The following is a 14,612-nucleotide window of genomic DNA, read 5'->3' on the forward strand; positions in this document are numbered from 1 at the left end:
AATAATTATAAACCTTATATAATAAAAAGGCCAGTTTGTGAGGCTAGGCATTTGCTGAAATATATTCAACACTGGCAATCATCGTTCATTAATCATAGCTTGACTATATGCAAAATATGTCATATTGAGCAAATTTAAAATTTTCTTAAAATTGTAACTAAGAATTGCAAAGCTACAGTCTCAGAAAAATGCAATCGAGTACACTGTAATACATTTTTGAAAGGAAATAAAAAACAAAAGTTGATCCTAAAATCAAACCATAATGTTCATTAACTACTTTAATTTAAAAAATTTGAGGACGCAGTGGAGTCGAGGAGGGCAACAAACCAAAGATTGGGATATCTCGGCTAAGGGTGGTGGAGAAAGAAAAAGTAATATCCACGGTTAGGTGTAAATGCTATAGCAACAAGTTCTAGACTATATGTTGAAATTGTGTCCAATAACTGGGTAACATCACTTCCAAAGTCATCATCTACAATTGAAACCTTTTGAATGATTTGGTCCCCTAACATCATTTGCCAGGGACAAATCCATAGAGTATGCCCTGTTGTCTCCTATTCTGTTTGCATAATGAGCATAGAGTCGCCTATGATCTTCCTTTTCTTCAAATTCACCTTTGTGCATATTGCATCCGTACAAGTTCTCTAAATCATTCATTTTAAGGCTTATAAAACTACAGAGAAAGTAGAAACCATAATAAGCAACAATAGCATCAAGCTTTTCATATCATAAATATCCATTTGCATACTAGCCACAATAAACCACTTACGAAAAGAAAAAAGGATATGGTCCAACAAAACAGAAAGATCTATGAAAAGACAACTTGTTTGAACACAATGTAATAAAAAATGGGATGGATAATCTTTTGTTCCACCTATTGTAGGTCCGAACATCAGGGTGCAACCCTTTGGTAGAAAGACTACAAAATGTTTTTTTTGCAGTCACAAGTTTCAAAATACCATACTCTAATTTAATCTTGTAATTAAAAACACCATTTTTTGCAATACAAACAAAACAAGCCTTGAAAAATAAGAAACATAAATGGGCAGAACAAGGGAAAAAGTAAAAGGCCAACATATCAGCTTGTACAAGAATAAGAATGGCTGGTACCAAATATACTTGGTGCTAAGGAATACAATAATTACTCAATAAAGAACTCTACAGAGTTATATTATTTATTCTTGTTGCACACCTGGCATTGCCCAGCACAGGTGGATGACTACACACTTCCTGCGGTCAAAATTCAGTTAAACAGAAAGTAAATTCAAAAATAGTTACAGAATACATTTGAGACATAAGTTGGGAGGAAACAACATCAAGTTGCTCGATAACACCATTTCTGCATTTTCACTAACAAATTTTGAAAATCTGGCAACCTAGATATACACAAAAGTCCAAAGAACTATGCAGTAGATATGGAGCTGTATCTAAATGGGAGGGATGGAGGCATGGAACGATCAGAAGCGGCAAACTAACTTCTATGTACTTTACTCTAAATCCTGATTGCTGTGTGATACAGAATTAAATGGTATTGTGGCATTCTTATGGAAAATGCTAGCCTATGGACAATCAGATAAATCAAGGTTCAAGCATCATTGGTGACACAGAAGAAGAGAATTATGTGTAAACAGGTCAGCAATCAGAAATCGTGAGGATCAGACCATTTGAAAAAATTCATACAGGGTTATGACCAAAGCCAAAGCCAATCAGAAGGTTTGTGATAGACAGTAATATAGACTGATTACGGTTGGATTGTCCATTCTGATTGTAAACACAGTGGTATAACTGGTAAGCACTGCATTTTTCACCAACGCAAGATCAGACTAGCAAATGTCCATGATATCTTACTTTTGTTATAAATTATAATAGTTAGCATCTCTGATGTTTGTAAAGTAGAGGATTTCATGATCATAAAGCGGTTACCTTTGTGCCTGACTGCAACTAAATTGCTTACAATCTAGCCCATGAACAAACAAGCAGATCCCGTTATTAGCAACTTCCTTAAGTTGATAATCAATTCAATGTACACTAGTCTTGATTGGTTTGCAGTCCAATATACAACAAGTTAAATGAAGTTTATGATACAAGGGCACCCAGCTTTAAAAATGAGTATGGTACTTACTGCACCTTATGATAGAGGTTAATGCAGTACACTTCAGCATAATAAATATTTCTATTAGACAATAATTCCAACATACTACTCACAAACATACTATCATCAGGGAAAATTTAAAAACATTCACATCAGAAAACAATGGAGATATAACCACCAAAATCCCAGAGTCTAATTTCCTCAGCAATTACTTTCCATCAGTCAAAAATTTCAATGAAAGATAATAGAGGCGGAGGACTGATCAATCTTGCCCATAAAAATGAGAGATTTAACATTCACTTAAAGTAAATAAACATTCCCTTTAGATCAGCTAGTTAAGTGTTGAAGTATATAGATGTTCTTGGCATTGAAAACCAAGAAAGCCTTTTACAAAAGCTTCTCAAACCACTCTCGAATTGTCTTATCAACTTTATTAGCACACAACAACTCAATCACCATGGTCGCAGTTGTTTCATTTGCAGAGAAACCCTTGTCAACCATTATTTCAATATATTCTACTGCCCTTGATGTCTCATCATGTTGCAGTAATCCTTGGATAATTGTGTTATATGAGACACTGTCAGGCAAGCAACCATTACCATTCATTTTCTCAAGCAGCTCGCAGGCTTCATTTGTTAGTCCCTCTTTGCATAGTCCTTTGAACATTATAGTGTAAGTGCAAGCATTAGGTTGCAACCCTTTGGTAGAAAGACTGCAAAAGAGTTCTTTTGCAGTCACAAGTTTTCCCGCAGCACACATAGCATCAATCAAGATGGTGTAAATCACAATATCAATTTCCAACTTTTTGTCTACCATCTCTTGAAACAATGCCATTGCCTCCACAAAATATCCGTTCTTAAAAAGACCATCTAACAAAATGGCATAAGTTTGTAGAATAGGATGTTCTCCAGAAGCTTGCATCTCATGAAGTAGCTCTAACGCAGCTACAGGTCTCCCCACTCGGCAAAACCCACCTATAAGAGTTTTGTAAGTGACAGCATTGGGAATCATTCTCTTGTCTAACATTTCATGAAAGAGATTTATTGCCTCATCAATTCTCTTACTTTTACAATATCCATTGATTAATGTGTTATAGCTAACAATATCAGGAGAACAACCCCTCCTAACCATCATATTAAATGTTTTGACTGCCTCATTCATTTTGTTTCGCTGACAATAACAATCAATCAAAGAGTTGTGCGTGAATATATCTGGCTCGATGCCTTTCTCAGTCATCATATGAAGAGCTTCTTTTGCCTCCGTCATCTTCCCCTCTTTTAGAAGCGCATCCACCAATATATTGAAAGAATGCACATCTGGAATGATATTCCTTTCTTCCATCTCAGCCACTAATTTAGCAGCCTCTTTCCAATGGCCAAAATTGCATAGGCCCTGAATTAAGGGATTGTAAGTAAAATGGTTTGGCTGAATGCCTTTACTCGTCATTGTGGAAAAAAGTTTCAAGGCATCAGTCAGCAATCCATCCTTGCACAAAATGCAAATGATTGTATTATACGATGCTGCATTAAGTACAAAATTTGCATCTTCCATCTTCCTAAGCAAGTTAATGGCCAGATCGGTTTCACCTACCTTACACAAAGCGTTAATTATGGTCGCATAGGTAAATCTATCTGGTTTAAATCCCTTCTCCCCCATTTCATCAGCCAAATTCACCGCTTCAGCAATTTTACCCTGGAGACAGCCCCTTGACAAGAGTGTTTATAAACGCACAGTCAGGTTGAAAACCAAGTTTCAAAATTCTTGCAAAAACAGAGAACCCGAAATCCACACGGTTAAGATGGCAGAAGCAATTAACCAAAATAGTGAGAGTATGAAGACCAGGAGCAATTTCTAACAAGTCCATTTGTTTTACCAATGTGATCACAGTTGAGTGATGCCTCGCTCTTGCAATTGATGTCAGCAATTGATTAAAAGACACAACAGAAGGCAAAGGGTGCTTGCGGACCATTCGATCAAATAAGCCCAAGGCACCGTCAAGATTCTTGAAGGTCCCAGTTTTGCATTGATCTCGTACAAATTTCAACAACTGATTAGGGCTTTCCCCATAGTCTCGAACTCTGGTGGAAGAGTTGGTAGCTACACTACGGAGATAGTAAGTACTTGGATAATGGAATGAAAGATGCATTACACGACGATAATCAAGAATCAAATGATTCGAGAAGTAGAAAAGAAGAGAGTTCAAAGATTTAGGAGTTGTACCCATTCAGTATTTCCAGGAGAACGAAAAGCACAAGCCAGAACATGTGAGATAAGCAGAGGCAGAAGCACTATTACTCATCTTCATCGTCTCCGGCTCTCCCACCCATTTTCACAATCTTTGAGTTTGGCAACCAGAATATATTGCGTTATGTTCCAAAATCAAGAACTTCTTCAACAGAGATATTTTCCCTAATTCACCATACAATCATATAACTCTCTTCAAATTCACCATAGAAACCAGAAATAAGAAATCAGAATATGGTACGTAGGAAAATGACAAGCCAAAGCAGAAATGAGATATCTTAGACAGAGCGTGGGAAGATGGCAGCGACGGCCGGAAGTTCTAAGTTCATCCCGAGTGCGATAAATGAAATTTTCCATGCTTTTAAGAAATTTGTTTTGTTTTTTTTTTAATTAATTAATTTATTTATTTATTTATTTATTTATTTTTATTGAAACATTTTTAATATTTATAAGATGTTTGATATCTGTTAATAACGGTTATTTTTGGTTTTGTCCCTCACTGCTATGTTCTATATTTTGTTCCTACAGTTTAATCTCGTTCTTGCTTGATCAAGTTTGGATTTTAATTCTTTTATTTCTTGTTTGTGTTAAATAGGTACATTTTTACATTTTTAGTATTAAATAGGTATATATTGATTTTGAAAATTTAAAAACCGTTACCGGATAGATTCACTACCAATATTGAAACTTCTGATTTTTTCAATTCTAGTCCGATCTATCGAATTTTTTTAGTTTTACAAATTTTCTATGTTAGTAATTATATGATGTTTTTAGATATATTAAATTATTATTCTATTTATATTATAATACAAGTATATTATTTTATAATAATTAATAAATACTAATATAGTATTGAATTTGACTAGGGGTGCTACCCGCACCATACGGTGCGGGGTAGCCCCCCCCCCGCCCCCCGCCCCCACATGGGACGGATGGGGAAAATCCACCCCGTCCCCCGCCTCCGGTGTGCGGGGGCGGGGTACCCCGTCCCGCATGATGGGGTACGGGGTGGGGGGCCAGTCCGTCCGGCCCCCCGCCCCATAATCCCTGGTGCACCCAACGACCATACGGAAGTTTTCCTGCACCGTGCAGCTCTTGATGAAGTGCTTGTAAGTATGGGGTTTGTCGAAGCGCCGAACGACGGACCAGACGATGTCGGGAGGTGCGTCTATGCGCTGTGCCATCAGGGAGGAGCATTGGCCGGGCTCGAGCCTGTAGGTGTGGAACTCGATCACGAACCGCTTCAACTCGTCAAACTCGTACTGGGTCAACCCGGGTGGGACCGCCAGATGGTGGGTCGTTTTGTGCGTTTCGTCATGCTCCGCCATCGATGAGCCCTCGCCTTTCTCCATTAATGATGTGTGTGTGTGTGGGAATTTGTGGGGGAAGACAGAGACGGAGACACAGAGAGTTGGAACTCATCAGTTTTATAACAGCTTGAGATTTTGGGTAATGGAAGGGGCTAATATTATATATTTATATTATATATATATATAGATGCGGGGCGGGGGAAACACGGACCGGGGGGGTCCGTTTCCGTCCCCTGCCTCCGCTGGGGGTTGGGATACGGGCCGGGGCCCCCCGCCCCGGCCCTAACGGTGCGGGGCGCCCCGCCCCGCCCTATGCGAGGGCGGGGCAGCGCGTTCCGGGGCCCCGCTGCCCACCCCTAAATTTAACTATTATCTATATAATAACTAGACTTTTTATTTGAGGATATATAACTAAATGTGTAAAAATGTATTTACAAAAAATATATATATATATTATAATTGATTATGCCAAAAAAGTAATATATATATACATCAAAAGTAAGGTTATATTAATAACTTAATATTAATATTTATGTTTAAGCTTAAAATTTTATGTTATATTAATTTTATATTATATCATATGTTAAAAGATTAATAGACTTGAATTATAATATTAAATATTAATGTTATATTAATTTTATATTATAATATTAAAATTTATATGATATATCAAATGTTATATTAAAATTATAAGATTAAATTTATGTTATATCATGTGCTATATTAATTTTATATTATAAGATTAATAGACTTGAATAAGAAAATTAGAATTTCATGTTATATTAATTAACAACTTAACATATAATATAGATAATATAAAAAATTATAAATATATATATTGGTCCGGTTCGGTTTAAACCGAATATGAAAATCGATACTGCACCGGACCGCTTACAAATCGGACCAAACTCACCAATTGGTCTAGTCGAGTAAGGTTCAATCGGTTTTCTAGTTTTTTTGACTCCCCTAATTATTTGGTTGTTAGAATAGTGTTGAATTTGGTTTTTCTTAATTTAGTTTTCTATATTGAAAAATTCTACTCATCATCTCTACACACCACACACTACACTTTTTTTCATCTTTTTATTTTTCCCTCTTACCAAATATGTGATATATGGATGATGAGTATGAAAATTTAATTAGTTTAAGAAGAAAATAACCAAAAAAAAATAAAAATAAAAATAATAGTAGTGTGTGAAGATGATGCATAACAAAATTCTTTTACATCTGGTTGCTTTTACTGTTTCGAGGTGTGACATTGTTAGGACAATGGGATGTTTTCGTCGACTGTTGAGAGTGGTGGAGGCTAGAGTCTTCAATCATATTTCCTCGGTTGCCAAATCTCTTTCTTCTTTTACGTTATTGTCCCTTGTTAAGCTAATGTCTTCTATGCACCCCATGAATTTTTTCTCTCAGCCCTCTCTCTCTCTCTCTCTCTCTCTCGAAAATGGCAAAATTCATGAGCCATATCGGGATGTCACATTAGAACTAATGAAAAATGTCATATCAGGATGTCAAGCTAGAAAAATTAGAAAAAAACAAACAATTAATAAATGAGAAAACAAATCATAAAAAGCTAAAATTGAAACAAGAAAGCTTAATAAGTCCAAATTGAAAATCGCAATATAAATAAGTTAGAAAATTACCTAAAAAACACTTAAGGCCTGTTTGGGTTGTCTTAAGAGTCTTAAAAAGTGTTTAAATATTCTTAAAAACCATTTAATAGAAAAATTAAGTTGTTTGTGTTATATATTAAAGTACTTTTAAATCTCAAATAAGTTAAAAAAAATACATTTGAGGAAAAGTATAATATTGATGATTTTTCTCAAACGTGTTTTTCCGTATAATGCAGAATGTAACTCGAGTTTTAAAAAGAGTATCAATAGACGAAAATACTTATACAACTTTAAGGTAATTATAACTTTTAAATTTTTAAAGATATGATCGTAATTTTTAAGAAAATTAAATAATCATCATGTCTATCTTAGAAAGTATTTTTTTAATTTGTTTCTAAATAAATGTAACATGTTTCCAAGTATTTTAAAAATATGATCACTCTTCAATAAATAATTTTTTAATAGTATAACTTAGTACTTAAACTATAAGTTATAAGCTCTAAAGTTATAAGTCATATTTCTTACCGCAATTCCAAACTTGTATTTAATTAATTAAATTTAAAAAATTGAAACTATTAAATAATAAGAAGCTTATGATTTTATGGGTTTCTTTTGACTGTTTTAAGTTTAACTAGTCTCTTGATTATTATTATTATTATTTTAAATTTAGTTATTTAGGTTATTAGGATTTTTATGTTAATTTTTTTTTTCCAGTTTTAAACATTATTTGATTGTCGCATTTAATTATTTAATTTTAGTCTAATAAATTTGGAAAATGTAGTTTTATTTTTGTAGTTAATCTAACATATGTTTTCTAAAATTTTTGACTCTATACTTTATGTTATTCTCACGTGATTCTTTTTAACGTAACAAATGAGTGTCATCTTAATATTTTTCTTTAAACTATAAATAGACAATGGAGGGACCACCTGAAAATGTTTTATTTATTTTGAATGTATTTTAAGCTGTAACATACGGATCAAAAAATATAATATAATATAATATGATATAATATAATAATAAAAAATATAAAAAATAGGGAATAAAATAATTTTTGTTTATTTATTTTATTTTATATCATTACTTTTTTAGAGATAACTGTAGTTAAATCATCATTTTAAACTTTTTCTCATTCTAAAACTATCAGTGATTGAGGTCCTCGACAGAGTCTTAGTCACTTCCAGTCCTATCTTAACTAAATTGCTAAAGTGTGTTTGGAAATTTCAAACTCTTTTATTGGTTGATAATTAACTAAGAACACAAAAAACTCTTTGTTTCCCTCTATTCTCTCTCTCTGTGTCACACGGTTCTATTTATATTGGTAACAAGTTATGAAATGAGATTCTAGAGTTAGCGCTACAAAGTAAGTAACTTAATCATAAAATTAGAATTAGCACTCATTAGCTAATTAGATAGATTATTATTAAAATCAATTCTTCATAGGCCAATTTTATGTACCATGCATGTTATGATATTTGCAAGTACGTCATTCCTCAAAATACATGATCATGTTTAATTTCAAATTGTTAAACCCAAAATTTCAAGCATCATATAATTATATATTTACATATGAATTTTGATAATAACAAATAAGTTCAAGCAAAAAGAATTCTTAAGTTGTCTACATAATGGAGCTAAATACATTAATGATTCAAACATGAGTAAGAAAGGGAACGAACTTACAAATAAAGCTCTTAAAATAATTTTATACAGTCCTGTTTGGGATTGTGTTAGAAGTCTTTTATTCGAATTCCCCACTTTGTTTACACCGCACAAATTGCTGATATGTTATTTTCTTTTCTTCTTCTTCTTCTTTTTTTTTTTTTTTTTTTTTTTTCCTTTTGGTTTAGTTTTGAAAGCTAAAGTGAATTCTTTCTTTTTATTTGAATTCCCACTTCCCGGCATCTTCAACCCCTCAAGTTGGTTTTATATCCGGATTTCTTGTATTTCTCCATTCTTTATTGATTGCTTTGAGAGCTGATGTTTATATTCATACTTACTTATGCCTTTGTGCATATAAGCATAAAGAAGGCCTTTTCAATTATAGAAGCTTATACTCATTTTTCTCTCAGTTAATTACATTTAAGTTCCAAAATTCCCTTGAAGATTCGAATTATAAGTCATTCTTACATATGTTTGACATGTGCCTTTTTTAGGATGGGTTCAATAATCTATGGTTGGTTTGAACTATAAATGTATGGTGTTACTGTTAGCTGTAAATTGATGGTTCGGACCATAAGTATTAATGGATGTGTATAGTAATGGATGTTAAATTTTCTTTTTGATAAATACATAATACATTAGTAATACCAATATACATTAGTATATTAATTAAATTTCACTTTAATTAATTGGTATATATTAGTACAGAACAACTTTGGAGTAGTCATTAACGTTCTGGTCTGTAGATCAGCATCCAATGACTTATGGATAAGTCAGCAAGTTACATTATGAGACATTGTAGATGAATACATTAGAACATTTGAAAAAACCTTGTCTTTCCCTTCAACCAACATCCCTCTGCTTTGACCATCGCTGCCCACCCATTCTCCTGCAACCCGCTACTACCCACCCACATCTCAACCCTGACGCCACGAAGCCAGCAGCAGTGACCATCGCTGCCCCACGCCAACCCCACGCTAGCAGTAACACCCACAACCTGATGCAAATGGACGTAGCAATGACACCCACAACCTGATGCCAACCACGCTTTTGACTCCACCCACCCACCCACTGTCGTCCTCCATTGCATGTTTTCATTCCTCCATGGTTCTGCTCAGCGTTATTCTCCAGAGGGAGAGACAAACTTGAAACAACCCAAATTGAATTCCTCCATCGTTGTTCTCCAACCAAATTCTGGAGAAGAAGCATTGTTGTCCATGGAGAACAATGTTGTTTATGTTGATTACATCCCACGGAGGAATTTGGCTTCTTCTCTAGAGAGAGAGACGAACTTTTTTGCTGATTTGATGAGAGAGAGAGAGAGAGACGAGGGTTTTTGCTCAACGTCGATGATGATTTAATGAGAGGGAGAGACGGGCGATGAGGATTTGATAAGAGGGAGAAACAAGAGAGAGGGACAAAGGTTTCTGCTGATTTGATGAGAGAGAGAGACGAGAGTTTATGCAGTGCAGTGGCATCCCATTCCTTCAGTAATGGATGGGCTACGTGGACATATTTTATTGGAGGCTATTCTCAGCCTTACTTTAGACAATTCCTATGAGAAGATATTCTCATATTAGTATACTAATATATAGTAATACTAATATTATATTAATTCACTATAACTTATTAATATTAAATCACTTTTATATTGTAATATTAACTTTTTTTTTCCTAAGCAAGCGAGTAAACTTCATTAGAAAAGTAGAAAAGATGATACATGAGGATGGGATGGGGTTCTCCAACCAACACCCCAGAACAATAACAACAACGCAAAGAAGTGAATATAAAGAAAAAAAAAATAAGTTTTTGCGACTAATTTTTTAATCTTTACCCATGTCCTACCAAGAGGACACTGTCTTAAAAGATGGTAATAAAACGTTCGCAAAAATTTGCGAACCATGGAACCTTTGCTAAAAGTAGAGAGAGTGGTGCAGATGCACTGTTGTTTGTTATCTTGAGATGATTTTTGGAGAGATTCGCAATCCCTTTTTCAAGATTACCGATTAGGGAAAGTGATAACATAGTAGAAGGCATGGCATCAAGTGTATTGATCTGCAGCCTGAGATCATCTGCATTTTTGCATTGTGATGGCGCAAGACAGCCACGTGCCGGTGGGAAGGAGACGAGGTGGCCCAGATCTGGAAGATCTCGATGAGACAAAGCTGCTGGTATAACACGTGCAGCCATCAGAGGCAGTAGTGCGTGAGGACAATGCGCCGAACATTTTAGCATAGCCCCGCTTCGTTCCAGTAGATCGGCAGCTATAGGATGGGGTAGTATGGCACATGTAGACGGATGACAACCAGAGAGCAGTAAATCTGACCAAAACCAAACCGTTGGAGGGAGGAGGAAAGAAACACCACCTTGAAAGTGTACACACAATATGAAAATGGAAAGGATAAGAAGAGGAGGGTGAAAGCTACAACTCCACCCTCCTCTCTGGCAACGACTCTACTGCCCTTTCTTTCCTCCCGGTTATTCATGCATGAAGATTGTCGTATGTATGCTCGACTTCAGTTGCCGGTGCTATAGGTAGGAGTACATTATGGTAGGATCAGTCACCCAGGCAAACCAACCCTCCTTCAAGAATAATTGTGCTATGCCCCCCCAATCCCTATAGAGGGAAAGAGCTGCTTGGTGATCCCTAGGTTGCAGCACAGATGGGAATGGAGGCATTCCAGCCCAACATACTCCGATGAATGGGTCGAGAGAGATAGGGAGGGGAGTGGGATACAGGATGTACAGTCCACTCTCTCACATAAAAGCTAAGTGAGGAGGAGCCAGATGAGGAGTCACATTGGGAGATCTAGACAGTTGATCAATGCCATGGCCAAATAAATAGAAACCTCCTGATGAAAGTTTCCATCTGATGAGTGCACAATCGATGTCGAATAAGTAAAGTGATGACTCCCATATGAAAATGGGACGAATCTAGCCAAAAGCTGAAATGGGGTTTTCTAGAGAGAAGGAAGACTATCTCTCTCTAAAGGAAGACTATGTGTCGATCTATTGCAATATTAATACTAGTACTATATTAATATTAATACTATACTAGTACTTAATGATTTAACATTAATACTAATACTATATTAAATCACTTTTTATATAACATATTTTTTTTTTATATATATCATATTTTTTATAGAATTTTTTTTTTTTTTATGAAATTAGCACTTGATTAAAACTGGACTGATCAAGTAAAATTGGAAGTACTGGTTTAGGAGGCTAACTGGTGTGGAATCCTTTCTTGAAAATATAAAACTGGTATAACTGGTTCGGTTCCTAAAATTATACAAAACCAGACCAGTTATACCCTTACCCTCCCTCCCCCCAATTTTTTCATATACGCCCCTCCCCCCCAACCGGGATCTTGCCTAGGTTTGGACTATTAAAGAGACGAGATTTTCAAATGTATGTGTTGTTTACTAAAATCTTTCTGACAACTAGTGCTCTTGATTCAAAGAGATGGTAGCCCACTTGCTTAGTGTAGGATTTCCCGATTGTTATTCAATCGTAGTAGAATGTTTCATGTTGTTTTCTCGCTTATTCTCTCCCTTTGCTTACCCACTTTATGAGGTCGTGGAAGAACCCCCAACAGAGGATAGTTGTGACGCCCTCGACTCCCACATACAGAAATGCAGGAATTGTGAAATTGGAATGTTGACAACAAGGGTCACACACCCTAATAATAAGTGCTCAAAGTGTGTGCAACAAGCAAAAAGTGTACAACAAAGGTTGCAATGACAAATTTAAAGTTAGTCAACTAAGTACCAAAATTTTAAATACATATTTCCTAAAATAAAAATGCCTTCAAAAGTTATACAGTGATCCGGTAAAAATATAATACAATCCAAAATACATAACAAAAGTGGGAAACAAATCCCAAAACACAAAAAGCGACCCCAGGTCACTTCTTTGGTGGAGCCGATCCCTCAGGCTCAACGTCTTCATCTACATCAAAATCTACGATTTCAAAAAATGGAACTGTAGGGTTCGAATACCACGTGGGATTGTGAATTTCAGTAAGTAACCAACCGAACAACCCATGAGATATGAACACATTAATGCAACCAACATATATGCGTACACATGAAGAAACAAGCATGTGACCCAAAACCACCATTTTTCTTGAAAATGACTATTTTTCAACGCACGCCAAAAATCTCATCCACCATTTTCAACGCAAGCCAAAAATTGCTGAACGTGAAAATGAAGTAAGCAAGGTGATATCATGAAAAAGGGAAATGCAATTCCTCCTCACTTGCTAAAATCTTTCTAAACATATCATAACTCTCTTGACAAAATCCATTCTCAACAAACCCACAAATCATCGAATTCCAAGAAACTAGATTCCTCTTAGGCATACATTCAAGCACTTTCACTGCTTCCCAAACAAACCCACAAATTGTCAAAAATGGAACGGGGAAATAGTGCAGAAAACTCTTCTACACTCGGTTGCTTCTACCATTTCGAGGTGTGACATTGTGAAGATTAGGGGATTTCTTATCGTCTGTCAGGAGGGGTGGAGGCCAGAGTCTTCGGTCTCGTTTCCTCGGTTTCCAAATCTCTTTCTTATTTTACGTTGTCTCTCGTTAGGCTGATGTCTTCTATGCACCCCATGAAACTTTTGTTTGTACCCTGTGCACTCTCTCTCTCTCTCTCTCTCTCTCTCTCTCTCTCTCTCTCTCCGGTTTGGATGTTTGAAATGAGCCTAAGTTTAGTCACGCACGTGCACACACACACACACACTATCCATGATCGCTCTCCATCTTCTGCCCTTTCTCTCTTTCCCTCATGCCGAACCACAGAAAGACATATATTGAGCTAAAGTAGAGTTTAGTTTTTTCACATGCTAGATAATTTTTAGATGGGCTAGATCTACATGGCTTTTGAGTTTCTGCCGCCATTCCTCTCTCGTTGCTGGCCTTTCAATGAGTCTCTCTCTCCAGTGTGGATGTTTGAAACGAGCCCAAATTTAGTTCTTAAAAAAGTTTGAAAAATTGAAACTAAACATGCACAAACTAAAAATATCTAGTTAAAATTAAAAAAAAAAAAAAAAATTGAACTCCTTTTACCCTTGAAAATTTCTAAAATTCTAGTTTAATTAATTTTTTTGTATTATCTTGTCAAACAATTTTTTAACTTATATTTTATAATCTTAGTCACGTAATGATATCCTTTTAAGTGATTTTATAAATTAACTATATAAATAGATAGTCAATTAAAATTTGTTGTATTTGGTATTAAAAATTAGAAGTCAAGAGACACTCTTGGTAAGCACTATGTTGCCACTTGGCAACCATGTATAGAAGAAGCCAAAGGGAGAGAAAGGCATGAGGGAGTCGGCACACAAAGGGCACATGCCCCACTAACCTACTCACATGCCACTTGGCACACATGCAAGTCCACCCTTTAAATGCAATCAACCTAGGCGCAAAAGTGGGAAGAAGAGGAAGGGGCGCATGAGAGATGTCAAAAGCCACACTCACAAGTTTCCAAGAGGCCTTAGGGTTTCGGCCAAGGGGCTTCACACCTACCTAGGAGAGACCAACCAACACCTTGCCAAGTCTCATGCATGCACTAGAAATGGGGCTTTGCTAGAAGAAGGTGATGGTGAGGAAAATGAAGGGTTTGCATGGGAAATGGGCACACACTCACCAAGATTCTAGGAGAATCTCGGTGAGA

The 14,612-nt window shown here is 35.8% G+C and overlaps 2 protein-coding genes across 2 annotated transcripts; both read right to left on the minus strand.

Moving 5' to 3' along the window:
* Positions 1-2,218: 2,218 nt before the first annotated feature.
* Positions 2,219-3,748, minus strand: LOC122274136 (pentatricopeptide repeat-containing protein At3g22470, mitochondrial-like). Its single transcript, XM_043083103.1, has one exon. The coding sequence runs from the start codon at positions 3,746-3,748 to the stop codon at positions 2,480-2,482; it is 1,269 nt and encodes a 422-aa protein (XP_042939037.1). The 3' UTR covers positions 2,219-2,479.
* Positions 3,579-4,689, minus strand: LOC122274137 (putative pentatricopeptide repeat-containing protein At1g12700, mitochondrial). The gene is made up of 2 exons (XM_043083105.1): positions 4,313-4,689; positions 3,579-4,189 (listed from the first exon to the last, which is right to left on the minus strand). Exons 1-2 carry the CDS (start codon positions 4,314-4,316, stop codon positions 3,780-3,782), a joined length of 414 nt encoding a protein of 137 aa, XP_042939039.1. The 5' UTR covers positions 4,317-4,689; the 3' UTR covers positions 3,579-3,779.
* Positions 4,690-14,612: the final 9,923 nt, after the last annotated feature.

The sequence above is a fragment of the Carya illinoinensis genome, chromosome 8, assembly GCF_018687715.1.
Source record: "Carya illinoinensis cultivar Pawnee chromosome 8, C.illinoinensisPawnee_v1, whole genome shotgun sequence".
In the NCBI taxonomy this organism is placed as follows: domain Eukaryota; kingdom Viridiplantae; phylum Streptophyta; class Magnoliopsida; order Fagales; family Juglandaceae; genus Carya; species Carya illinoinensis.